Consider the following 27,694-nt stretch of genomic DNA (forward strand, 5'->3'; position numbering starts at 1 on the left):
ACTGCACACCAAGTGTGCCCCTACACTGTCCAGCTTCCCCACAGTCTGAACAGTCCCCTCCCTGGAGTAATCCTACATGGGATATCCCTCCACTAGAGAAGACAGACAATAACTGGAGGAGTAAACACTCCACAGATAATAAATACCTTCAGCAATTATAGAATTAACACAGAACATAGCTAGTATCAGTTACCAGATCAGTCTATCACAGAGTACATAAACTACTGCCACCCTTCCTTTTAATTCACTGCTCTTTTTAACTATTTCATGTTCTTTCAAGCAAAGCTGTAAACAAAAAGAGATCATGAATATATCCCCCTTGTAAAGCCTTTTCCCCATTCATTTCCATTGCAGGTTGCAGCAACAAGATGAAAAGAGTAATATAACCATCAGTAATACATGCTAATGACATCTCTTGCTTTGGTCTCCACTTAGTAACTGATCCTAGGGCTAGGTGGGTACTTCCAGCTGCTGTTACCTCTTCCAGCTCTATACCACCCTCTGCTTGAGCTGCACAAGGCAGCTTCTTTCCAGTGTTAAGAAAAACAGATGCTTCAGATACTGGTGAAGTCTTTCTGGCTGACTGATCTACATACAGGTAGATTATCCCATTGGACAAAACACAATATCATGCTCATATGATGACTCCTGGGCCCTACTACTTAAGGAGGCCTCAATCTTGACTATGGCATGGCTGGATAAAACCACACACCACATGAGCTTCAGAGGCAAACTGACAGAGCCAGGAGATTATTCATGCTCTGCTCTTCTACTGGATACTAAATCAGTGTGACCCCTACCACCAAATACTCCAGCTGTGTCCAAGAGGGTCCGTTGCAAGGGTTTGTAATTAGATTAACACTTACTGGTTACTGGCGTTGCATTGTTTGGCGTGTCAGCTCGCAAGTACTGTGTCGTCTGTGTGGAAGGTTGGGACAAACCTTGTGAGCTACTGCTGTCACTAATGCTGTTTTAAAACAAAAATGGACATGAACATAACTGCTTACCACTGCAATAAATTCAAAATTAACTTATCAAAGTTAAAATCAGAAGATTTTCCAGGCTAGACTTTGAAAGAGTGGCATTTTTAAAGTCTCTCACACATTAAAATGTATTTTAGGTAACTCAAAAATCTTAGCACTTCTGTCCCTTAAGTGTGAACAACTTCCTCATATTGGTTTGCAGAATTTGCTCTATTTTCCAGGCCTTCTTCCCCACTTTTGAAAAATCAAGGTGACAAAACATTTATTGCAAGAACCACCCTGTCATACCAGAAACAACAAAACTATTATATTCCAGAGAAGACTTGTATGCATTTGTTTCATGGTACCAACATCCCACTGAGAATCAACGACTACAGAAGTTTGAAAGCAGTAGCCTGAGCCAAACAGAGAGGCAACTGTAACACCCTGAAAAGCTTAACTAGCTTTTTCAGCCAGAGTGATCTCCTCTTGCTTGCTCTGGGCATGCCAGCTGCTAGCTCTATCTGCTGCCCTGTGCTGGAGCAAGTATCAAAAAGACATTCCCTAGCTCATTACTGCAAACAGTTGTTTACCCTATACCACTGTACCCCTCTCAGCTCTCTTTTACAGACCCAACTGCCTTAGTCTACTCTGTCGTTCCTCTCTCTAAGGATATTTGTTGCCCCTTCCAGGGCCACCTACAATGTGCTTTTGAGATATTTTCTTTGGGTAAAAAGACCACAGCTGCACATACTATTCAAGAGACAGGCAAACTGTAGCTTAAACTGTAGCAGGATGTCTTCTATCTTATCCTCATAGACAAAATCCTACAAAAAGAGTTGTTGTGGCTCTAATAGCCTAAGAGCAAGCAAGAAAGTTTGCAGGCAAAGGCAGTACTACCTCAGATGGCAGGGCCGGAAGAAGCTTTTTTGATCTCCCTCCCAAACATACACAAACACCCCCCTCTTTTTTGAAACTTAGACGCTTCTTCACTTCTGATGACTGTATCGGGAGAACAAAGAAGAGATTGTTTTGGGGTATAACCCTCTGCCTTGCCAAATAATCAACATTCCAGTTGCTTCTCGGGCTGCTATTGAGCACTGACCAAGCAGTGCTAGCCATCCTTGCAGGTTTTTTAGATGTACTTGGTGATGCCCTCAAGGACCACTGTTAGCTTTGAAGCAAAACTTCCTTAAAAAAAAAAAAAAAAAAAAAAAAAAAGGCAAGCCAAGTCAACTCTTCACCATTATATCATAATCACTGATGCACCTGCTGAATTTTTTCTTTAGAACAGAATCTACCAATTCTCACAATACAAACATCAGGCTTACTGATTTATAGCTAGCCTCGATCTCTCTGGAAACCCTTTTTAAAGTCATTCCCACAGTCACTGTCTTCTACTTGTAGGCTTCCAGCATAGTTTCTAGCACAAGGTTGAAAGCCACAGTTGCTGGTCTAGCTACTCGAGTTTCACTTCCTTTAGACTTTCTGAATGAATATTCTCTGGTGCTGGCAACTTACTGCTGCTTATTTTAACTGTTTGCACTGTTGCATCTACACGCTGCTTCAATATGATCCACTCTCCAGTGAGTTCCCCAGAAAGAAGTGTCCTGGCATGGTCACTGCATTAAACACTGATGCAGAACTTGCATTTCGTTTTCCTGCTGTGGCTGGAAACTCCTTTTGTAACTTGATCACCTACTAGCCCTACAGATTTCTTTGGCTGGCTTCCTGCTGCAGGCAAGTTTGAAAAAGGAATTATTCTTTTTATGCCTGTTGCAAGTTTGAAAAACTACCTTTTTTGTTAGCTTCATTCTGGTTTTTAGGTTTAACTTGCTCATGGTTTATGAGCTTTCTTAGTTTTCTCACTTGCATACCCCATCAGCTTTTTGAACGATGCCTTCTTGCTTTTAATAACCTCCATTATCGTGCTGTTAAGCCACGCTAACTTTCTTTGGCACTTTTTCAAGTGCCTTTGATAGGAGGTATGCAAGCATTTGCTCTGAACTTTCAATACAATGTTCTTAAACAGTCCATGTGCAGCCTGTAAACTCAGCTGCCTGGTTTTAGCTTCTGTTTAACAACCTTCCCCATTTTTTATTTAGTTCTGGTTTTTGAAATTAACAGCAACAGCAGCGGGTTTTCCAGCCTTTGTTGCTCCTGGGAGGTCATTAACCCTGATGACATTATCATCTTTGATTCAGGACCCCTTTACAGCAACGTTTTGAGCTTGCTATTCAAAATCAAATCAAAAGTTGTTTCTTCGCTCACAAGTTCCTTGACTAGTTGCTATACCAAGCAGTCACTGATCATATGTAATGCTAGTGCATAACACTGAGGCTAAATTATAACACAGAAGGAGTTTCTCAACCAAGCACTGAAACATCACCTCGCACTCTCTTTGCTGGCTCCTGTGCATGCTGCCCATTCTGAAAACAAAACTCCACAGATCCTGATTTTTCAGGCACATTTTGCCTCTGTTGCACCTTTGCTATGACACTAATTGACCACAGGTCTTACACAAGAGCCCATCCAAGGTTTTGTCAGGTCTGGCACCTTTGGGCTCAAAAAACAAGTCATCACATGGCTCTCTGAAGAACTAAATCCCACTGCCTGCACAAACTTCACAGATGTATCTCCACAGAAATCAAGTACAACAGAGTGGATGAAAGGACATTTGATCACAATGCTAGGCTGAGACAGTCTCTCAAAAACTTGCAGATGACACTGTTCACACACCCTATAGATGTAATGCTTTTTCTTTCTGAATTAAAGCAAGCTGCACATCCTTTAACACCTTCTATTGATTCAAAACCCTCAGTAGACAGTTAGGCACAAATTAATTGAGAAAAGCTGACAAGTTAGATAATCAGGCCTTGAGAAACCATTACTACTTAGTACACGAACACTCCCCAAAAAAACAACTGGTCTGGGGACACGAGAGGAGTAAATGGCAGAAAAAAAAAACCCAGAAAGAAACAGATGAATGGATAGAGAGGAAGATGAAAAGAAAGCTACTCAGAGGCTGCAGGCAGGAACAGAAACAGTTCAAAATGTCCCTTCAACAGGGGTGACCACCCACAGGCCCCAACTGTTTTCCAAAGTATTCAGTTTCAAAACGGCCTGCTTCTGAAAAGTTGCATCTGATGGAGCTTGTTCACACAGCCTCAGCAGAGCCTCAGTCCACCTGCTTTTTCAGCCTCCTTTCCACCACGGTGTTTAATCCCCACTCAGCTGACCCTATTGCCCTTGGGTTCATGTTACAAGTCCTTTTTGCATGCCCGTGCCAATTTGTTTTTTCTGGTATTGAAAATATATTTGGGACAGTGCCACATTTTCAGCTTTATAACCAACCAGTTGTAATCCCCAGACTTTACCCTAAGGCCAAAGTGAATACTGGTAAATCAATCAAAACAGAGAAAACTGAAATTCGATCTCCTGCAGAAGTCAGTTAAAAAAAAAAAAAAACCACACAAACAAAACCCTAACATTTTCAGTGTGCCCAGGTATCTATCAAATTTTCCTTCAAGGCTGACAATCCCTGTAGATCTGATTCTGTCCAAATTTCCCCACTCTGTGTCCTCCACACAACTATTCTGGCAAAAACCCAACAGTCCCAACCCTCCCAACCCATAAACAGGAGAGCACCTGCAACTGCTGCCTTTCTGCTGTACAACACTTACTACAACTCTACACAGGTACTAATTGCTACAGCTTGACAACAAGAGCAGAAATTGCAAGCTACTACAGAGTGTTCATTTTGAGACCAGAACTCCCACAAATCTGAGTAAAAGTGTCTCAAAAAATGCACTTGAAAAGCTTGAATACATACCTATCATCCAACTCTATCCTTTTCATGCTGTGGAGATGCAAGACAGCTAATATTATTGCCACCAGGAATATAACAGCACAGCACACGCCAACACTGATATAAAACACACGGGTAGAAGTGGTGGGAGCTGCGTTTACAGGATCGACTGAAATAGAAAGGTGAAAAGTTACTGAAACTTTCTCAAAAAAGCCCAAACCAAAAAAGAAAAAACAAATTAAAAAAAAAAACCACAAAAAAACCCAAACAAACTCCACAACAGATGACATTTTGCTAGTTCCCAGCAGGCCGACATGTCAGGAGGGCACTGCTGTTGTCCCCAGTGCCCTGCCACCCAGGTCCCACAATAGCAGGGAGCAGCAGCCCACCTGCAGAGGCAGACCATGGTAACCTGCAGAAGAGTGGGCACCACAGTTCCTGCTGCAGCAAAGCAGGGCAGGGTCCAGCAAGCCACTCGATACCTTAATTTATTTACTGGGACAAAAGGAGGGTTCCTACTGAAGGATAAAAGCTAGCCAGCAACCTCCTAAAATGGTCTTGTTGGTCCTGATGGTTCTACCTTGCACAACCCCTTGTCCCTCCTCCATGGCTACCATGCTGCAAACACAGTAGGAGCATGGACAAACCCAGCCTTCAGTGCAGCTGAGCCCCAATGCAGCAAGTGGCACAGACTTGCTAGTTGGGGCTGGAAGAGCAGAAGTCACCTGCACACCACGACACACACCAATACAGTAAATAAAATGAGACTAATACTTAGGTGCAGGGTGATAGTGGTGCTTACTCACTGATCGAATGTGCCAGAGCACACAACTTCAGCTTCTCCTCCTGATTTTAGGGTATGATGGGTGGATAACAGCCCCCTGACCTGAATCTTTATACAGCAGTGTTAACAGGACAGTTAATCCTCTTTCTCAAAAGAATCTCAACTGCAGTGAGTTTTAGGGCAAAATTCTGCAGTTGCACCTTGGCAGCAGAGGGCTGCCTGCTGCACTGGCCTTCAGCTCGTGCTAGAGGCAGGAAGAAGCAGTAGCCCTAGCCATCCCCAATTTTAAATCATGCATCGTGGAGAACAATTGCCCTGGAAGACAATGGGTGGTAAAGAGAAAACTGAGCAATGCACTCCACTACTTTCCAAAAGCATTTTGGAAAAAATGTTTACATTTTGGGTACTACAGAGGCTGAGCATAGTCAGTCAATGATATTTCCAGCTAGAAAAGGAGTGAAAGAAACTACCTCATTGTATTCATTCAATACTGACAAGTTAAAACAGCAAACCAGACAGGTCCTAAAGTCAACAGAATAGATCAGAGTCGTGTACAGAAACCAGAGCTCCTAAGACATGATTTAAAAAAAAGCTGTTAGGAGAATTGGAATAGGCTTTTTTCCTCTTCACTAGTATATATTCACAGTTAAAATAATTAATTACAAAAAAAAAAAAACCCAAACACCAAAAACCCCAACCAAATTAAAATAAAATACTGCGTACAGTGCAGACTACCTGGAGAGTGTTTTCATAGAAAGAACATCACAAGTTTTTCTTTTTTTACACCTGAAGTACATTGTACACTCAAGATTACTTACAGAGAGCCTTGCTGCTGTTTTTATCAGATGTTGGAGGTTTTACTTCTGGTTCAAGCTCTAGACAGATGAGAAAAAAACATTAAGTTTGGTATAGATTTATTATTGTAGCCCTTCATAGGAAGTCAATTGCCTCATTTATGGAAAAACAAATCTGCTTTTCCAGATAGGTGAGCTGGCTTAAGGACTATAGTTATCTCTAGATTTCCATTTTAAATACCTAAGCACTGTGTAATAAATGTCGCACTTAAGACACATGGGTCAGATACATTTCATCACTGATACATATGTCCATTGAGGCCACGCTTGAACCCACTGAATCTACCTACCTCAAAAAACCCTCTGGTTTGTCCACCAAAGTCCAAAGCAGCAGACAGTAGAAAGAGGAGGTACAGAGTATGTGAGTGTATGCTAAGACACTAAACAACAAAGACCTCACAGAATCAGTTACTACAGGATAGAAAATATTTTCTTGAATGTTCAATCAATACTACCCTGACCTTTTGGAAGAAATTCTGGCTCCAGACTAACGCTACTCATCCTAGGAAGAAGTTAAGAGATGCACCCATGGGCACTGTGCCTTCTCGGCTGATGCTACAGTCACAAGTGTTTTAAAACTGAAGGGTGAAAAAGCTAATGGCTATTTAAATACTCATAAATATGGAACAAAAGACACAAGGACAATATTCAGGTTCACGTGTGAAAGTAGTCCTTTAGAAATGGGATAAATCTTCATTAAGCTTACTATGAGTCTGGTCACTAAGAGGAGCAGTGCAAACCAAGGGAATGCAGGCTGTGGAGACGACTTCAGATGAACCTCCCTGAGGATTTGCATGCAGTTGAGGCAATATAATGGACTTCTGTGGCTGCAAAGGTGCAGTCCCACTTTGCATCCTCCTTCCTGCTCCCAGCCATGAAGAGCTGCTTCCTTCCCAGCACAGCCCCTTCTGACTCCTTGGTAAGCCAGTTCAGCCTGATAAACTTGTGAAAAAGTAATCTGGTAGAGGGAGAAATCTGAGACATTTTTTTGGTTGGGTTTTGGGGTTTTTTTCCCTTTTTTAAACTTTAGGAGGAACTATTATGAATGCCTTGAGCAAAACTGCCAGCAAGTTCCTGCATATTTTCTACTTATGCACTAAATTAAATCAGAAATCCCCGGATGCTCTATACCAATCAACATATATCAAAAAAGCCACTGACATTTCATTTTTAGGAACCTACAGAAACATGATCTTCGTAAGAATCACTTCTGCAAAATTTAGGAAGTAGCTCTATCTCACACACCAAGATAACTGTGTGGTGCCTATGGAAACCTCCTCTGCATATTCAGCAGCTCAGTAGGCTATGAATGCATAAGCAGTGCTGACTTTGCCACTTGGAACATTTGAAAAAGTACCTAGGAAAACATGAAATAAAGGTAAAAATGCCAGACCACCATTTTCACTAGAAAAACAGATACACTTCGAATTAAGAATGGTCTTTCCATAACATCAATGCAAGTAACATGAGTATCACAACACTATGTGCTAAAAAGCCACACTAGCTCTTTCACCCACACCTTCCAGAAGTTCATCCTTAGACATTCATACCCAAAAGAAGTGACAAACTCCCCTCCAAAAAGCCTACTACTGTCCTCAAAGGCTCCAAGTAAACTGAACAGAGCCAGGAGGAGCATGTAAATAGAGAGGTGGCCATCCTCAAATGCTGCCTGAGAACAGGACACCACAGCCATTTTTAAGGAGGGTACAGTTCTTGGGATTGTCCAAAATAATTTTCTTCCAATGCCTATGAAAATACTTCTAGGAAGAAGCAACAGGAGATAGTAATAATCCAAGAATAAACTGCGCTTGCAGATTCCCAACTCAAAACGCAGAAGAGTCAATCTGGGATTTCTGAAGTCGGTATTATCTACCAAAGATCATTTAGTACTCCAAGTCAAAGACTAACACATGCATTCACTAAATAGCCAATTTTATCACAATTTATAAACTAAGTAGATTTTGTCGGTAATTCTTAGAACAATTTAAATATTCAGAGTGCTGCAGTTTTGAGGAAACTAGTTGCTTCCTTCCAAGCACAACAGAGAAAATGCTTTTTGCTATATATGTAAAAAGGTCAGTCAGTGCAGCAGAACACTTGGGGAATTTGTTCATTCATCAGCTTCTGCTTTTACCAAAAGTACCCATTTGCCTCTGAAAGGCAAAATTTTACCTGGTTTCTTCCTACCCTCTCCAGAACTGTTACTTATGTCCTGGATCATATACCTTCCCACTCCCTTTTCCTATCATACTTTAACACTAGAAGTTTTTTAATATTTGAAACTTAATGTCTTACTTTTGTAGCACATTTTCCTTCGTTTGAAATTCAAAACTGTGATGTTTTTTGATGAATTAATTGTCAAGTTGAGCTGCATTAGTATTGTGACCTCAGAGTCGAGTCTGCCAGCGCAGGAGAGTTCAACGCGAAACACTGCAAACAAACAACAATTAAGTTCGAGCACTTCTCAGACATTGTGGTGAAAGAACATTTAAATGATAAAAGTCTCTTAAATGATGTTTACAATGTACATTTTTAAAGAACTTGCTATTAAGAAATGCTATTTTAGTCTCCTGCCATGTAATTTCAGATAACTATTAAAGCACTAAAGGACATATATTTTAAATTAATTTATGTGAGTTATATTAAAAGTTTACAGATTACTAAAATTTTATTTGTGGATAAATGACCATTAGCCATCCATTAGCTTCGGAGTTAAAGTGCTGTCACAAGAGAAACCTCCGTTACCACAGAAAACCAGAAAACTTAGTTTTCCTTGTTGCTTTTTCAAATGCTATGAAGGTGTCGTGGTTTAACACCAGCCAGCAACTAAGCACGGCACAGCCGCTCACTCACTCCTCCCCTCCCCCGGTGGGATGGAGAGGAGAAGTGAAAACAAGTAAAACTCGTGGGTTGAGATAAGAACAGTTTAATAATTGAAGTAAAAATAAAATATTATTATTACAATAACAATAATCATCATCATGAAAAGGAAGAAAAAAAGAGAGTGAAATATAACCCAAGAAAGACAAGTGATGCACAATGCAATTGCTCACCGCTCGCCAACCGATGCCCAGTTTCCAAGCAGCGATCCGTGCCTTCCCCCCACCCCTGCCTCCCAACCTCTCAGCCAACTCGCCCCAGTTCATATACTGGGCATGACACCATATGGTATGGAATATTCCTTTGGCCAGTTTGGGTCAGCTGTCCTGGGTGTGTCCCCTCCCAACATCTTGTGCCCCTCCAGCCTTCTTGCTGGCTGGGCATGAGAAGCTGAAAAATCCTTGACTTGGTATAAACACTACTTAGCCACGAGTGAAAACGTCAGTGCATTACCAAAATTATTCTCATACTAAATGCAAAAAACAACATTATACCAGCTGCTAGGAAGAAAATTAACTCAATCTCAGCCAAAACCAGGACAGAAGGTTAGCTTTTTTCACAACCATTAAGTATTTTGGTCTCCGCAAATCTGACGGGAATCAAAGCTTAAACTAATATGACATTATTTACTTTCTAGCTTATATACCAGTATTATTTATGCCAACAGAGCAGATGCAACAAGCCTAATTCCCATGTCTGCTTTCACAAAAATGTTGTACACAACAAAACCATCAATATATATTTTATTGTGCCTCAAGTATCTAACAGAGCACAAGACAGTGAGGAACCATACTTGAACAAGCATAAATGATGATCATTTGCACATTTCCTGAAACAAATGCAATTGTTTCCAGTATAAATTCTATGGAGGAGCTAGTATATATTCAAAATAGTTTTCTCAGTTTTAAACTTACCATAAGCACTTTAATGTATTAACAGCTCCCACATATCTTGAAATGTCATCTCTACATGCTAGAGAAATTAAAAGGCGTGGATTTTAAAATCCACGCAATTGTTAATTATTATTGTTGAAAGAGAATGGGAAGCTTGTGTGTGTACATATACATAAAAAAATGTTGCATTTCCTTTCCAGGAAAATCTCTGTCCTCCACTAAACGAGATGAAAAAAAATCTTACTCTCAGACTTATAGTCTCAATCTGTAATACCCTTTTAGCTGTCATAACTGCTGCAGAAGGCCTGTAAACATATTAGGTTTAACAGAAAAATTACAGTCTTATGCAACATTACACACATTTTGGAAAAAAAAAAAAGTACCACCAGAAAGCATTATTAGTATCAGCACTAGCTGCGCACTTTCGGGGGGTGGGAAGTTTACCTGAAAGTGTGCGAGGAACTTCTCCTTGTAGAGAAATGTTGGCCTGGGGCATAGCCATAGCCATGGGATTATCTACCTGAAATCCCAGTTTATACTCAACCTGTAACAATAGTTGGGAGACAGAAAACACGTAAGAAATCTCTACAGCAGTAAAAAGAAATGCTACATACCTTTTCATAATTCTTGAAATTAAAACCACTGTAGCTTATTTTCAAAGAATGTTGGTGATTTTAGGTGCCCAAATTCAAGGTTTCTTATATGAAGTCTAAGTATCAGACTTTTGTGACAGTTCAAATTAAGAAAGCCAAAATACAAGCCACTCTTGAAATCATTCTTGAAAATTTGGGGCAGAATTTAAAGTGCCATATTAAAAACAAAAACAAAACCCAAAAAAACACACCACAAACCTCACTTGCTGATACTTTTAAACTTACTTGTTCGAAAGCCAGTTTGTTAAAACCATGGGAATTCAAAAAAATTCCCCTTCCTCTAGTCAGATTTATAACCTACACAGCCAAAATTGCTTACAAACAGTTTATTCAACTACAGGCAAGATTTTGTTTCTTTTGTTTCCACTTAAGAAGCTGATTCTGCATCAAAAAGTACAGGACCTATTGTAACTAAGTCATAAGCTCCTGTTGGAAATTCATCCTATCCCTCCATACTCACTTGAACGAATTTGGTTTGACTTTGTTTGCCCCATTAGTGGGTTTTTTTTTCCCTTTCTAAAACATAATAGGATGCATTTATGTTTTCAATTTATTTTTCAGTCAAGATGCCAAGTGTAGAAACATAACCCAGTTTCTGAGCTCCTATAAGCTGCACTACACCCATCCTACAAACTTAGCACAGAAGATGCTGAGTGGTGCAATCACAGCAGTGGAAGAGGGCTACATAAGCTCAAAAATTCCTATTAAAAATTCACAGACAGGCCCAAGGAAACTCAGGGCAGGGACAGTGATGCAGGTAGCTCATGGCTGAAATTGTAACAAGAAAACTCCTTCAAAGGTCCTACTCAAATGGCAATTGACTGAACTGCCTGCGAAGGTGGAATACGATATCAAGTGGAAGGGCTGGCTTGCTGTCTACCCCATACCATTGCAGGCCAAAATTCACATCTCATAAGAAGTTACACCTCAAAGGGAAGAACGCTGGCAGAAGGAATCTTCAGAAATTGCATTGGTGGAGTTGTTAAATACTACTGTTCCTACTGCAGTCTTTCCTGCTTAAGGACAGAAGAATAACCATCACTCAAGTTCAAAAAAAAAATCTGGCAGAGACTAAACTGATCATTTCATATACAAAAATAAGTTGTTAAGTAACTGGAAATCCTTCAAAATGTAAGAGCATACGCAATCTTTATGACAGCTGTTGCTGCATGCTTCAGCCACAGTGATTAAGTGAAACAAAAATCCTTTTCCGTCCAATCGAGGCTCACTAATAACATACTAGATGCTACTTTTATAGGTTCTTCTTGTCTCCAAGCATATGTTTCTAGAAATCTCTAGAACACAATTGCTCTACATTTGATTTCCAGAGGCTTCAGTTCATGGCTGCCCCTTCTGTGTATTCAATGCACCACCAGAAGAGACTCCACAGCCCGTAGTTTGTACATATACACACAGATTGCAAGAAGTAAAAAAAATACTTCAAAAGAAGTGCTTAACCTTTCTAAACCAAAAAAAGGAACAGTTTGGATACATATCATCTTAACCTACTGCCTGCAATCACATAAATAATTCTTCTAGCATACGTTAATTTTTGCAAAGGAAAAAAGCCATTAAATTATAATAGTTGGTATTCACTAAGCAATACAGATCCTGTATCAAGTACTCAAACAGAGAAGTTATGCCTCCTTACCTTGGATTTAGCATGCCAGCTGAAGTGAAGATTGTTGGTCTCGCTGGGTATTAAGAGATTGAAGGACAACGCATAGCGATTAACCACATCATTCCTCACGTAAGACAACTCTGCATCAAGACCTGTAATGAGAAAGAAAAAAGAGTAAGATGGGGAAGAACAGGACCAGCAGTAATACACTGGAACACAACTCTCAGTACCACCAGCCCCACTTGTACTTGAATGTTTAAGCAAATACTTCCTCAAGTCCATAAATTCAGTTGCAGGTTTGGAGATCAATGCTCATGCATGTCAGCATTAACAAGTGTGCTTCAAATTCTTACAAAGCAACAATTTCAGAAAGATGCCGCAAGCCTAATAAACAGGTAAAAGTTGGAATGTAATGAAGGAAACATAACTTTTCATAGAATCCTCCAAAAGAACCATTACAGACTTTTCCGAATGTACCCCTGTCTGCTTCTGGAAGTCACAGGTTCAGTTTTGCTCTTATTTACAACTGTGTACACTCAAAACAAACTGCTTTGCATTATCAGCTTGTTAATTGCAGGTAATTCTTCCTGGAATAGCTCATTTCCTGAGCCTGAGACACATAAGCACTATGGAATTAACTTCAAGGTAATTAGATGATAACACAAAGCACACAGTGAGAGGAGGAATGACATTTGTACAGGAAGTAATACTAGTATTTTATGTCTACCCTTTGCTTTCTGAACATTTTAATAAACCTAAAGAATTGAAAGACCCACAAAACTATTTATTATAGAGCACCAAGGTGCATTTTCCTAAACAAGACACATACTCTGATATTAAAAATACTGAAGCTGCCATTATCTTTTGCAGCACACGTTCCAAGGTCACACTGAATACAGGGTAGGACCCTACAGCTTGCCCTGGGTGTCATTAGCAATTAGTTAGTGGTAACGTAAGCACTCCAAGTTAACCCCCTTCCCTGCAGCTGTAAAATTAATCCCAGCTCCATATCCTTAGGACAAAACCATACTGTATTTGTAATCAGTACCATTTTGTCGTGTCTCATACAGCTTTTCCTCCATCGCTCCCAGTTAAATGCTATCCAGGCTGAGCAAGATATTGGCATGCTAAGAGAACAACTGGGCAAATCAGACACAGGTGCATGCTCCAAGGATGATCTACACAGAGGGAACTGAGTTCAATTAAAATATTCACAGTACAATTGGGAACATAAATAATGGAGTTATTTTTATTATGGCTAGAAAGTCAAGAAAACTGGAGAGGCTGTGACTCCAAGACGACAGCATTTAAGGCATCCTGAAATTACTCCAAGAACCTAGGAAATCATGAAAGGTTTGGTTTTGTTTTTTTTTTTTTAAAGAAAGAAAAAAAAATCAGAGATACCTATTGAACTGTGTAGACAAACTGCATTTGAAGAAAGGGAGAATTAGCTTGAGTGGAAAAATTCCTATTTAGTGCAAAAACTGGGCACGGATCAGTGCAAAGTGATAAGCATTCTCTTATTCCAGAACTTGATTTAATCCACTTTGTTTTCACAAGATATAGAAATGCAGCCAAGACACTCCTCTTCATTCTTGTTGCTGTTAACCATTTTTACTCCCTGCTGGCTCATTAGCGTCCCAAAACTTAATCAAAACCCAAGAGTATATAATCACAGATACAGGGGAGTGGCGAGAGGGAGAACCCTAGAGACTGGATGCGTGAAAGGAATCAACAGAATGGAGTAATCCCAGGGAAAAATGCTCTCAAACAAGATCTTGAATGAAAAAGATGCAGATGATGCCTTAAATGCTGAATGTAATCAGCCTGAGAGAGTATATTTAAAAAAAGTTAAACCTTTCTTCTCCAATTTGTCCGTATTTCCACTCAATAAATGGCAAATGCAAAAGCATATCCACCAGTAAAGTAGGGAGGAGGGAGAAGCGCGCGCGCGCACACACACACCTTGAAACAAAATAAAACCCTGAAAACACATAAAAGAAACAGCAAACTTCCAAAATAGCTTTTTACACGTGTACATGTTTATACATGAAATCTCCCTCAGATTTAGAAAACATGGAAGGAACATGGAGAAGAGCTCACAACTATCAGGTACTTGTCATTACATCCGATCAAGAAGATGGGAAGCTTTAAGGCCATAATCTTACTAAACAAAGTATTCAAATCAAACCTGGTAAGTACAAGCTATCAAAAAAAAAATTAGGACAAAAAGATTAGCAGGTGAAACGATGCAACTGGAGCAATGAAACTGCTTTTAGAATGAAGAAAATCTTCTCTTCCTGATAAATGGTCACACCAGCTATTAGAGGTTCACAAAAACAACATTTCAGAATCTGTGTCCACACCAAACAAGCAAGCTTCCATCTCCCTACCTCCAATGCACCACAGTACAGGTTTTCTTCCAGACTATCCTTCCATCCCTAATTTTTCATCCCCTCGCTGCCTCCCCCACCTCCATCCTGAATTCCTGAAGCACTCTGTCAATATAATTTATCTCAATCAGGCCAGCAAAACACAGAAAAAATTGCAGTTGAACCTGCCAGTCAAAAAAAGCACCTTGCCTATGCTCTGGGCAGGCAGCCAGGCAGGCAGGAAGGTGTGTTCTGCCCGACACAAAGGAGCCCAGGTGCTGATCGCCAGCGATGCCAGGAGCTGCACCACGTCCCAGCTGTAAGAGAGGGCACTGGGAAGGTACGTACGTAGAGGTAAGCAATTGTGCAGGGCACTGCAGCAAACAGCAGCAAAAGCCAGAGGCGTAGCTCACTGATCAGTTGTGTGAGCTGAGTGTTCTTGATGCAAGCTGCCATCGTTTTACTCACTGCATTCCTGGGCTTCCTCCATTTTGTGAGTCTTCCACTTAGAGGAAGAGAAAATTTCCTGATACCCACAGAAATTGCACAGACAATGCTGCAGCACCGTGCACGCTCAAGAGCTCCACAGCGGGTGGACTCCAGACTTGTACAGTTAGTAGATTTTAGCCAAGATAAAGTATGCTTTTCTCAATGCCACATGGGTTGCACAGGTTAAATTCTTACCAAGAAAAACCGCAGCACAGCCTGCCAGGCTCCAATAGGCCTGCGCTGCTGAAGACAGAGGATGAGGATACCACTGCAAACACACTGGGTAGATCACATCTAACACCTCTCTTCCCACAAGTTTGGATCAAGAGGACAATGATCAGCCTCAGTGAAATGTCAAACAGGTTCAGTTATGTTCACTGAGTATTGGCTGTGAGCTACCTCTATTCAATCAGACACTTTGTTCCTTGTTATCTACATACCTTTTTATATGCAATGAAATTGTGCCTCCTCACTGCTTAGATTTCCAGATTGATTAAGTGCTATTATTAACTCTCTCTGGAGTAGACATTAAAAATCATTAAGGAGTTTGCAGAAAACACTTTAGGCTCCATTACCACAACAGTTTAAGTCTAACTCAGAATTGCTTTAATTCTGCATTTCACTTTTTTTCTTCAGACATGCATACTTACACCTGCCTTGCAACGTTCCTTATTTAAACCTTCAGCAAGCCAATTTCAAGGAGTCAAGCTGGCACTATGTGGGGAGAAAAAAAAAAAGTGGGGGAACACTCCTCAGTCAAACTCCCTGAACTAGTGAGGATGCTCAGGAGCACCCCATATGGGGGGCAAGACTGCAACAGCACTAACTTAGATGGAGCTTATACTAAAATAGTACTGTTACCATACCCAGATAGTTTAGGCTTTTTTTCAAAGCATGCTTTGGGCATAGGTAGCTTCAAAAGATGGTATCAAATTAAGCAAGTCACTGTCAATACACAGCCTAAGCCAGCAACCTCAATTTTTTACCTTTTTTAAAACATGTAAATCTCTTTCAAACACAGTAGCAGTGTTAAGATGTCATCAGCCTACATAGCAAGTTGCTGAGGAAAAGTAGGACACTAAGTAGGACACATACACCAGCACCCTGGAACAAACCCAAATTGGTATGTAATGTTTTTGTGTCATGTATGGAATGATAAAAGGAAGAAACAGGTAGCTCTAGAAGAAAAACACAGATGCATTACAAACAGCTAGAGAAAATGGGCAGTTCTTCAATAACCGTTTTCTAGGCAAAGCAGTAAAATATAAAGAAAAGGGCAGAGAACCTTACAAAGAAATACCAAAAAATTGTTGCATTACATGAACTGCAGGGGAGGAAAAGAAGCTTTTCAGAAATGCTTCTATTGATTTAAGCAGTATATTGGCAATCAAGGATGAACAGTTTTAAAACATCAGCTGCAGTTCTGCTTTGGCAAGCCTCCTTAAACAAGTCCACATGCAGACAATGCACAACACTATAGGATCTAGTTTCTCATGACTTGGACTTGACTAACCTACACCAACCCATGTGAAAACAGTAAGACCAATGCTCTGCTTTGATTTCAAGGCAAAAACACCACCCTTTTACCCAGGCAACCCCTAAATCTCATTATTAACTTCCACATCTTTGTACCTCCCACCCTTGGGCGCAAACTTGAAAGAATAAATTAAAGTTGAACACAAACAAAAAGGTAAATTTAGGCAGCACCACAGAGAAAGTCTGTCATTCTTTGCACTGTTTAACATAACAAAACATCTGAAGAAGCTCAGAAAGGAAGGGGAGAGACCAATTTTCACTCCCAAAAGCAAAAGATGCTGGGCAGCCCTTGTGTTCATGACAAAATTGAATCATGTCAGTCTAGCAGCCTAACAAAACACTTCTTTTCAAACGTCCTTGTGCAAATGCAGTCTAGCTTCTAACTCTTTTTTACCACAATATATGAAAGAAACTTGCCTCTCTCAGCATAGGAAAAATTAGATTTTATTTTTATGAAGCAAATCTACCCTACAACACACGCTAGTAATAACACATTCTTCTTAAAGACAACGACAGTGTTTAGGAGTCTGTTACCTGGGGTTACACTTCATTACTTAATTACTTCATCATAACATAATTCTGGCAGGTTTTGTCTAAAATCAAGAGACAGAAACTGAATGTGCAATGTCAGAGTTAGAAGAGATTGCTATTAGACTAGGGCTAATATTCATATTGCAAAAAGTAGTATTTCATTAAAAGCAATCTGGTAACGATAGCTGACATAATTGGCTCTCCCAGCTGCCTACCCAACCCTCTGGTAGATTACTATCTGTACAGAAATGACTGAATTTAGTGCCTGTTTTCTTAATACACTAGTCTGTAATTTGTAAGAGTTTCTTCATAAGCAGCTGAGAAATCTTGCAGTGCAACATCAAACCACCACAGCCTTCACACCGCAAGCCACTCCTGCTTCCTGACTCACAAGCACTGAAATAAGTTAATTAGAGTTACACAGTTAAACAAGTTTTTATCTTTATATAAATATTCTATTTGTTCAGAGGTTTACGTGCTCCAGAGAACGATGCCTCCAATCCCGAGCAGCTCATCTCGGTTAGCCCTCTGGCCAGACCAGAAGCTTCCACTCCAGAGTGAACATCCACATGAAAGAGTATGAACCTCAAGCTTCAACATCCCTTCACCACCATCCACTTCCCAAGTCTGTGCAACCTACCGCATAAACACACAGGATTCTCCCAGCATCAGACAGTTTACCTTGCTGAAGAAAGATCCCCCCCCCGCCTTCCATTTTCCTTTCATTCAAAGTGCACCATAAGTCTGAAACACTGACTTTAAATCCTAAGCTTTCCTTTTTCTGCAACAGGTTCTACAAACGTGCGCTGGAAAAATTCTGCTGTTTTCACACCATCAGCCTAAGCACAAGGAAACACGGCTGAAGAATTTAAAAAAATCAGCTCTTGACTACTGAAACATTATTTTTTTTCAGGGTAGAGAGAACACTTTCCCAGAGCAAGCCTTCTTAGTTTGAATGTATTTAATTATTTCACTTCAACAGTCAGCTTACACTGGGCTGAAACTACAACTAGGAGTTAAAAAAAAAAAAAAGATTAAATCAAATACGAATGGATCCACATGGATCAATTTCATTTTGAAAACAGCAAATGATTGGAAATGTAATACTAAGCATCTGAATATATATACACACACACATAAAAAACTTCTTATATCCTATTTATACACCTCCAGTATATACAACAATGAAAGTGAACTTTCCTTTAATAAAACAGATTATAGCCTTCTACTTGCATTTTTACTTAAGTTTTCCACAATGGTGCGGTCTGCCAGTTATAGCTGTTGGTCAGGAATTTGGACTGAAATACTTGCTTTGAAATGTCTCACAGCCCATGAGTCTCTGGCAAAGATGACTGATGAAAAATATCCCAGGAAAAAAAAGTTAAATATTATGCACCACGAAGATGATGAAGAAACAGCTTTTCACTCTCCTAAGACAGGTGCCCAAGAACATCAAAGGATGTTGTTCAGTATCAAGCTTGAAAGACAAATCAGCAGGCACAAATCCAGCGATACTCACTAACACACTTTCTATCTTTTGCTTAGAAACATTTCTTCCCTGACTGTTGAATAGTCCTTCCCCTTGCCACCCACCTGACACTTAGAAAAAAAAAAAAAAAGACAAAAGAATCCCCCATTTGGGGGGGGCAACTTCCTACCTCTACATGAAGTTCTTCATTGCCTACATGCATCTACCTTGCCAAAGAGTCCTCCAACCCACTTTTCTAAACTTTGCTAGAAAGAAGCATCTTATAATCCAGTACCATGGACCTTGGGGGAAAAAAAAAAAAAATTCCACAGTATCAAGTGCACGGAAAACAGACTAGAAACAAAACCACAGCTTGACACATCACCAAAGCATACTGAAACAAATTCTATTTAACAGCATCAATAAGGTGAATTGTGGGTGACCTGTCAGTGAGGGTTCAACGAGGGATTAATGAGCGCTCTCAGCTAACAGTTCTTCCTCTTGTTTGCTAGATGTCGGGAAGCTTCCTACTAAGATTTCCTGCTAGGGAATCTTGCTTGGTTTTCAAGGATGCAATCATTGCCTTGAAGTTATGTTCAGTATTTCCTCAAATTGAATGCCTTGCATACTGTATTCCATCTCCAGCTCGTGAGGTGTTAACTCTGCACAGGTAACAAAGCCATTTGTGTAAATAAGCATAGTCCATATGCTCTCTGCTACTGCTGGGTGGAGTTAGGTGAGCTTGCAAAGCAACCGTGCACTCCTTGCGGAATTGCTCTAACATTAGCTTGTTAACATAACAAGCACACTGATTGGCGAGGCTCCAGAATTAAATCCATTCTCACCTTCACAGAAAACCTCTCCCACCAGAGGCTGATGCCTCATTGTGAATAGCAGGGTTGCTTTGCAAGCTCACCTAACTCCACCCAGCAGTAGCAGAGAGCATATGGACTATGCTTATTTACACAAATGGCTTTGTTACCTGTGCAGAGTTAACACCTCACGAGCTGGAGATGGAATACAATATGCAAGGCATTCAATTTGAGGAAATACTGAACATAACTTCAAGGCAATGATTGCATCCTTGAAAACCAAGCAAGATTCCCTAGCAGGAAATCTTAGTAGGAAGCTTCCCGACATCTAGCAAACAAGAGGAAAAACTGTTAGCTGAGAGCGCTCATTAATCCCTCGTTGAACCCTCACTGACAGGTCACCCACAATTCACCTTATTGATGCTGTTAAATAGAATTTGCAAGGTCAACACCACAGGCAAACAGGATTTTTCTCACTGAAAGGCCTTTCTGAAAGTCACAGAGCAGACTTCTTCCCTTCTACAGGAAGAAGCTTCCCCCAGGAGCTGGCACTTGCTGAAGCAAAAGCGTAAGGAACTTTGCAATATTTAACTCAACCCATACAAAAAAGATGTTCATTGTTCCTAGGACCCAACTGCTTACCCTTCTGTTTGTCTCTGAACAGCTGCAACAATTACATTTCAACAGCCTGCCTGTTTATTCATCTCTCCTCCTTCACCTACAGAAAAATCTTCATTTTTCTGATATGTAGGATATAAAGACCGCTGTGAAAATGGTTAGAAGATGACACTCTCCTTAATGGGGGGGACACACCAAACCAACAACACATTTTATCTCAGAGCAGAATACAAGCAAACTCTGCTTCTGAGAACACCTTCTAAATGAAATTTGCCCATTTGAAACTTAGGAAAAAAAAAAAAGGAAAGAAAAGCTAGTAAAACTCCCAACAAAACCAGCAGTCACTTTGCTATTAATAGCCAGAACAGTGTACATGAGTCAGCTGAAGGGCTGATTCCAAAGGAAAGATGCAGTAGAGATGCATGAGACGGGTATTTGAAGGTAGCGGAAGATTAGTGCCAGCGACCTACACAGCAGGCAAGAGGAAATAAGACAGATGAGAGTAGGAATGGTGCAGATATGGAGTGGGAGGTGACTGAAAGAGAACTCTCTAATAAAATAAAAAAAATAAAGCTTGCTTTAAGGAGCAAATTAAACAACTTTATTCTTAGCACACGGAATAGTTAGGTATATTTATGAAATAAAAACTTATCAGTACTGGCAAATGTCTCAATTATTATAACATGAAGTTTGATGCTCCTTTTGAATTAGAATGAAAGTAAACACTAAGAACAGAAAACAAAAAAGAAAGATTCCATCCGCATGAACCACAGTTGTCCAAGAGCACACACCTTGAAATAAAATTACTTTGGATCAAATGCTTACTAGTATCACAAAGCTTTTGAACTGAACTGCTGTATAATCTTCCCAGCCAAAACTCAAGATTATGTCAGACATCATTTGGACTCGTGAATAATGTGCATTTGCAGTATTTTAGTGTCACCTACCCACAGAAGTTGTGCCACTTCATTTTTTAAATTTTTTTTTTTTAGAGTAATGCACCCACATGTTGATTCAGTTATCCCTGTAGGCAAGACCATAAGGTACAACAGCATAAGTCACCTTTAGAACTGTGTCTCTGCCAGTGGCCATGACTATTTCATTAACAAGTACCCAACTGAGTACAAATAAAAAAAAAATTTTTTAAAAACCACACACCCCCTTCCCTCAATGCATCAGACCGCTCAGCCTCAAAACTCATGCTTTAGTTCTGTGACCGACAGGACTTTACATCTGTTGAGACACTGGAAGACGTCCATCACAGTGACACTAATGCAAAACCACATTCCACACAAACTAAAATGGGTCCATTCGCTTCTGGGGCAATCTCTGCACTCAGGAAAGCCATGGAGCTTAGTATTTTTTTCTTTTCTTAGGAATTACTCTACAAGGCCATCAACTAGCTTCATAAAAGCTAAACCAGTTTTGAGAGGATAACTATCTTTAGTTTATCAACCTGCTCAGCTTCACTGGTACCGCTGGCATTACGTATTCTGAGTGGCTGCAGCTTTTCAAGCCTACTAAGCAGCAGCTCCAATGCTTACGTTAGTGCTCTTATCTTTCCCAAGCAGCATGGTGAAATCAATATACCGGTTAATTTAATTACGGCTATTCAACACTCAGTAAGTGGCAGCAAAATTCTAAAGCATCACATTAGTTTCATGCTGTTGCTTCTGCTCCCAGATCTCCAAAGCAGTCAGTGCAAATACATGAGTTATCCGCTTGAAAGAAGGACAAAGGCAGAGATGGAAGAGAAATAATGCGTTTGAAGCCTCTACCATTGCGCCCTTTGTACCGCCACAAGACATTTTCAGAGAGTGTTAGCATTCATTCTTACATAGGATCTGCTGGTGCTGCTGCCATTCAGGGTGGGGGGTGAGGGGGAGAAAAGGAAAAAAAAATCAATTCATCAGGCACAACTCATTAAATGCACTTCACCCTTTACACATTCCCTGCTTTCACAGTTGAGACCTCAAGCACAATTTTAATACTGCACACTAAGTTACTAGAGGAATAGCCTCTAACTAAAGACCCTTCCACTGCAAGAAAAGTAGGAGCCTCAGTGATATTTCAGTCTGGATAGTTCAGGTAGGAATTAGTCATCAAGCAACCCCATTTTGCTAGAGCTCAGAACAACTGTGAACCAAGATACATTTGGAACTTGCCTCATTAATACAGCTTTTACAGTATCCAAACACAACTCTGAATAGCAGAAGGGGAGGAGAAAAACACAAGACTTCCCAAATACTTCATCTTTTAAAGTACCCACACACAAGAGCGTACAGTATAGCTGCCTCCACAGCTCCCACTCTCAGGAAAATGCCACACTGGGATTTTTCATGCCTGTGAGCATGATCCTTATCTTTTGTATTTCCCCCTGCCCAGGTGGTGTTTAGGAGCAGTTTCAGTCCCTGACTTCCTCCCAGTAGTGAGTCCTTCTTGCTAGCTTTTCTCATGCATGCAGGAAGCTCTTTGTCTCCATTTCCTCTCCCTTGTTGCCATTCTGTCCACGCACTGGAGGGAGAGAGAGCATGTATTTGAAGAGGCCAAACAATCAACAACGATCAACAACATGCTGCCAAACAGAATGCAGGTGTAAAACCACAGCAGTGAAGAACACAGCTTCGGGATTTGCTTCCCGCCACACCCCCTGCACCCCCATCAGCCTAGCCTTCAGTCTCAGAGGTCAGATTTCTTCCAAGTCCCTGACACATGAATGTTGCAAGAGCCACAAACATTTATCACTAGACAGACCTTGGCCTCTCAGGAGCTGCAATGGCTGCTTCCTCCCAGGGCTGAGTGTGGACAGAGTGCCACACGAGGAAGCCAAGCCGCCTGCTGCCCATGCAGCCTCTCCTGAAGAGCCAATCTGCAGAAGCAAATTGCATTCTTGGGGTAGGATTCAGATGGAGCCCCCAGCATTTTTAAATCCTAACACATAAGCTGGTGTGATAAAGCAGGCCACGGAAATCAGCCACCCATCTCTGCAACACCAAGTAGATTAATACACACAAGGGCATAAGTATTTCCCAGGCTTCCCTCTTAATGCAGTCACACTGAATAAATTATTTCAAAGCAAACCTGACCCAGGCTAGAAGCTGCCTCCACTGGCATCACTCCCAATGGCCTTCCACAGGCTCTTTCAAACTTCTAGGAGAGTATTCTTCTGCCAGTTTGCAAGCATTACAAATATTGTAGTGGTTTTATATGACTACACACATCTCCAAAGAAACAGCTATCCACACGCTAGTTGAACTTTGCAAATTGAAAGTAAGGTAATAGAATGGAAAAGGACAGAGGAACCCCAAATACAGCTTGTTCTCATAAACCTCAAAACAATGCTGACACGAACCATGGTACTCAGTAAATCAGACAGACAAGCATCCAAGCGCACTGAAAGGCTCCAAAACAAAAACAGATTGCTCGGCTCCATGATGCAAGTAACTTGTCACAACCTGCTGCAGCTTGCAAGTGGCCAGACGTTGCTGCATGCACCCTCCAAATGCCTTGCCAGCCTTAATCCCTCCATTTCTCCAAAGCAGACTTGAGTTACATTCACCTGCAACACTAAAAAGTCCACCAATCATGGACTATCATTAGGATAAAGGGCTTTACCGGGCAAGGTAATAAAAAAGTTATCCTAAAAACAGCACTTCCAATTAAGTGGAACATATCAGAATATTTTCAGGCCATCATCAGCAATTCAGTTTTGTTACAGTGCATGGCATTTGTCAAGATTAGAAGCTTGCTTTCCATCCAGCAGTGTGCACCTACAGTAATCTTTAAGTCCCTTTCAAATGGTAAAATGAAGCATTAACATGCAGGTTTTTGCACTTCTGCAAAGACAGGCATGTAGACCATAGCAACACAATGCTTATTCTTGCATACAACATGCAAAAAGCTACGATTCTTCAGAGTCAAGCACTTAAAAGCTAGAAAACTAAGATTTAAGAACGTGATTATACAAGAGAACCAGACTCTGAACTGCAGGTCACATACCACATAGACACTTGCTTCAGGAGCTGAGGGTACTCAAACATACGCTCTTCAGTGGACATCTCATCCTTCTGCAGCTACACAGAGGTTCTTTGATTTTTTCTGTCCTAAAGAGGCACCATGTACAAGCACCTGTAAGTTACCCATCTTGCATGGAAATTTATCTTGGGTGCTACTAACAAAACTCACAGCACTTGTTCACTAGTGGTGGTCTAGGTAGTGATGCTGTCAAGGACAGGCACGGGTAGGCTTTTAACAAGGCCCTGAGGCGTTTCAAGAATCACAAGAAAGAAATACTTCAGCCTTTCAATAATTTGAACATCCAGCTGATCCCAGCACGCTGAATTTCAGCTCCCTTTCATAACAAGGGCAACTAACCAGGTGACAGACAAAGGAACAAGAGGATTTCCAGTCACAGCAAACACAGTGCAAGCACCATAAAGCACTTTTGACATGAACTCCTGTTGCTAGCTCCCCAAAATAGTGACATTAAGCAAGCTGTTCCACACTACAAAATTAAGACATCACTTGATCAACTGTTGCATTAAGTAGGAGATGTTTAATCTCCATCTGAAATTCACAAAGCTCCATTTGGTCAGTAATTTACCAGGGCTCTGCTCAGGCCTGGTGAGGCCACACCTGGAGTACTGGGTCCTGTGCTGGGCTTCCCAATACAGGAGACACAGAGCTACTGGAGAGAGTCCAGCAAGGACCACAAAGATGATTAAAGGGACTGGAGCTTCTCTCCTATGAGGAGAGGCTGAGAAAGCTGGGGCTGTTCAGCCTGGAGAAGAGAAGGCTCAGGGGAATCTCATCAACATACATAAATATCTGAAGGTGTGTGCAAAGAGGACAGAGCCAGGCTCTTCTCAGTGGTACCTGGTGACAGGACCAGAAGCAACGGGCACAAACTGAAACACAGGAGGGTCTGTCTTGAACATCAGGAAAAATTCTTCTGCTGTGATGGTGACTGAGCACTGGCACAGGTTGCCCACAGAGGTGGTGGACTCTCCATCCCTGGAGATGTTCAAAAGCTTCTGGACACAGTGCTGGACAACTGGCTCTAGGCAGCCCTGCTTGAGCAGGGGGTTGGACCAGATCAGCTCCAAACATCCCTGCCAACCTCAACCACTCTGTGAGTCAGCAGCACAATTTAAAAAACAAACAACCCACCCTCTGCTGTAACAGATTTTTGCATCAATTTTGCATCTTACAACCAAACAACTCATTTTAGTAAGCTGCACACTGGCTTCAAATGAAATTCTAGAACACATAAGAAAAAGCCACGTAAGCGTTAAATTAATTTAACTCTGTAATTAAGCAAGTGCAAATATAAAACCAACAGAAGACAGCATTCAATATGATTATGCAGAAGAAACTAGGCCAAAGAATACTAAGTTTGCAAACTCAATGCAAACATTGTAGGACTTCTGACTTTAAGATTCTCCTGTAATTCTAATTTAGCCCCCTCGTATGTATGCATTATGATAGCCCTTAGTTACGTCATAACATGGCATTTTCCCCCACGGGACTGAAGTCACATTTGGCATTCAGGCTAGACCTGTCTCTAGAAAGAACCAAAGCCATGTGATGACAAGGGCTATCCACAAGACCAATTTCACAGCTGAAAGGTACGTATTCTACAAAAAAACACCCCTGCAAGAACAGAAAGGATTGTCCTCACTGCTTAAGCATCTTGTTGCTGCCATGAACAATTACGCGCCATCTCATGAATGCCGCAAAAAGAACTGCCTGCAATGCAAGAAAAACCACTTAAGACAAATTTTCCCAGGCAGCTATTCATTCTGGTCCTCATACTCAAGAGGGTATAACCCAAGGTCTCCTGTGAGGCTGAGCTGCTGGGAACTCACAGCTGAAGGTCTAAGAGATATACTATGAATGCATTAAGTGCTAAATAATGCTCTGTACTTTAAACAGACCAGATAAAATCCTTAATTATTAAAGCTAGCTACCTAATATTAATGGGTGTTTTTCACCTTATTCTCTAAACCTTAGTTCATTACCTGCAAAGCAGGGATACATGTGCCTTTATATCACAGGATCCTGTGAAAAGCAGATCAATGGAGCATTTCAACATTAGGCAAACACCGCATTCTGATTTCACAGGAAAATTTGAGTCAAAGTCACTAAATCAAGTACAGGCCTACTGAATAACTCATCACTAATTTAATACCATCTGCCCTGCGTGTTTAGCATCACAGGGCAGTCGCTGGAAAAAAGTGATACGAGCAGGTGGTATTATCATGCCTATATAGTTAGCTACTTGTCGTGGTTTAACCCCAGCCAGCAACTAAGCACCACGCAGCCGCTCACTCACTCCCCCCCCATCCAGTGGGATGGGGGAGAAAATCAGGAAAAGAAGTAAAACTCCTGGGTTGAGATAAGAACGGTTTAATAGAACAGAAAAGAAGAAACTAATAATGATAATGATAACACTAATAAAATGACAACAGTAGTAATAAAAGGATTGAAATGTACAAATGATGCGCAGGGCAATTGCTCACCACCCGCCGACCGACACCCAGCCAGTCCCCGAGCGGCGAATCCCTGCCCCCCCTTCCCAGTTCCTAAACTAGATGGGACGTCACATGGCATGGAATACCCTGTTGGCCAGTTTGGGTCAGGTGCCCTGGCTGGGCATGAGAAGCTGAAAAATCCTTGACTATAGTCTAAACACTGCTGAGCAACAACTGAAAACATCAGTGTTATCAACATTCTTCGCATACTGAACTCAAAACATAGCACTGTACCAGCTACTAGGAAGACAGTTAACTCTATCCCAGCTGAAACCAGGACACCACTCCATAAAACTAACACTACTTTTTTCAGGTTTATGCACAGGCCAAAAAAAGATTGTCCATATGAACCAACTCCAAAAAGCTACAGATCACAGTGCCCAGAGAGTTCACGGACACCCCTAAAAAGGGTTGTGGTGCTCTGGATGTCTCTCTCCAGCAAGCAACGCTTCTCTTCCTGCCCCCTGACTCTCCATCACCCTGTACCTCACCCGTGCTCTCACTCAAACACCTCTGGCTCCCACTGCCATCGCTGAAGTCATCTCAACCAAGTCCCCTTAACTAACTCCTCTCTCTCTCTCTCTCTTTCTACCTTTACCCCACCTATCACTGAATCCTGCCTGGAGTGAGTGGAATCTGACACATTCAAGTATGTGAAAACCACAATCCCCCCCCCCCAAGGCTTATAGTTTGGATGGCTGCGAACATTCTCCATGAGAATGGCAAGAGGTATTTCTGATGGAGACACCATCTGCCTGCCATATACCAAGTCCTGCTTTCAGACCACGAGAACTCTGCAGCTTTTCAAAATAAAAATCTATCTCACACAACAAGACAAGCCCGTTTTCTCTAGTTTTCTCTCTGTAAAGTTCTGAAGATT

General features: G+C 41.1%; 1 protein-coding gene across 2 annotated transcripts in view; it reads right to left on the reverse strand.

Moving 5' to 3' along the window:
* RYK (receptor like tyrosine kinase) overlaps positions 1-27,694 on the reverse strand; it is a 64,309-nt gene that overhangs the window by 33,373 nt on the left and 3,242 nt on the right. Inside the window, exons 2-7 of one of the 2 annotated variants that reach the window (XM_069791779.1) lie at positions 12,486-12,607; positions 10,626-10,725; positions 8,704-8,838; positions 6,373-6,429; positions 4,795-4,939; positions 866-967 (exon numbers count right to left, since the gene is read on the reverse strand). In XM_069791779.1, coding sequence (XP_069647880.1) covers positions 866-967; positions 4,795-4,939; positions 6,373-6,429; positions 8,704-8,838; positions 10,626-10,725; positions 12,486-12,607 — 661 coding nt within the window. The remainder of the gene's footprint in view (positions 1-865; positions 968-4,794; positions 4,940-6,372; positions 6,430-8,703; positions 8,839-10,625; positions 10,726-12,485; positions 12,608-27,694) is intronic. The other variant, XM_069791780.1, reaches the window with a different exon arrangement.

Source organism: Haliaeetus albicilla, chromosome 9 (assembly GCF_947461875.1).
Source record: "Haliaeetus albicilla chromosome 9, bHalAlb1.1, whole genome shotgun sequence".
Taxonomy (NCBI): domain Eukaryota; kingdom Metazoa; phylum Chordata; class Aves; order Accipitriformes; family Accipitridae; genus Haliaeetus; species Haliaeetus albicilla.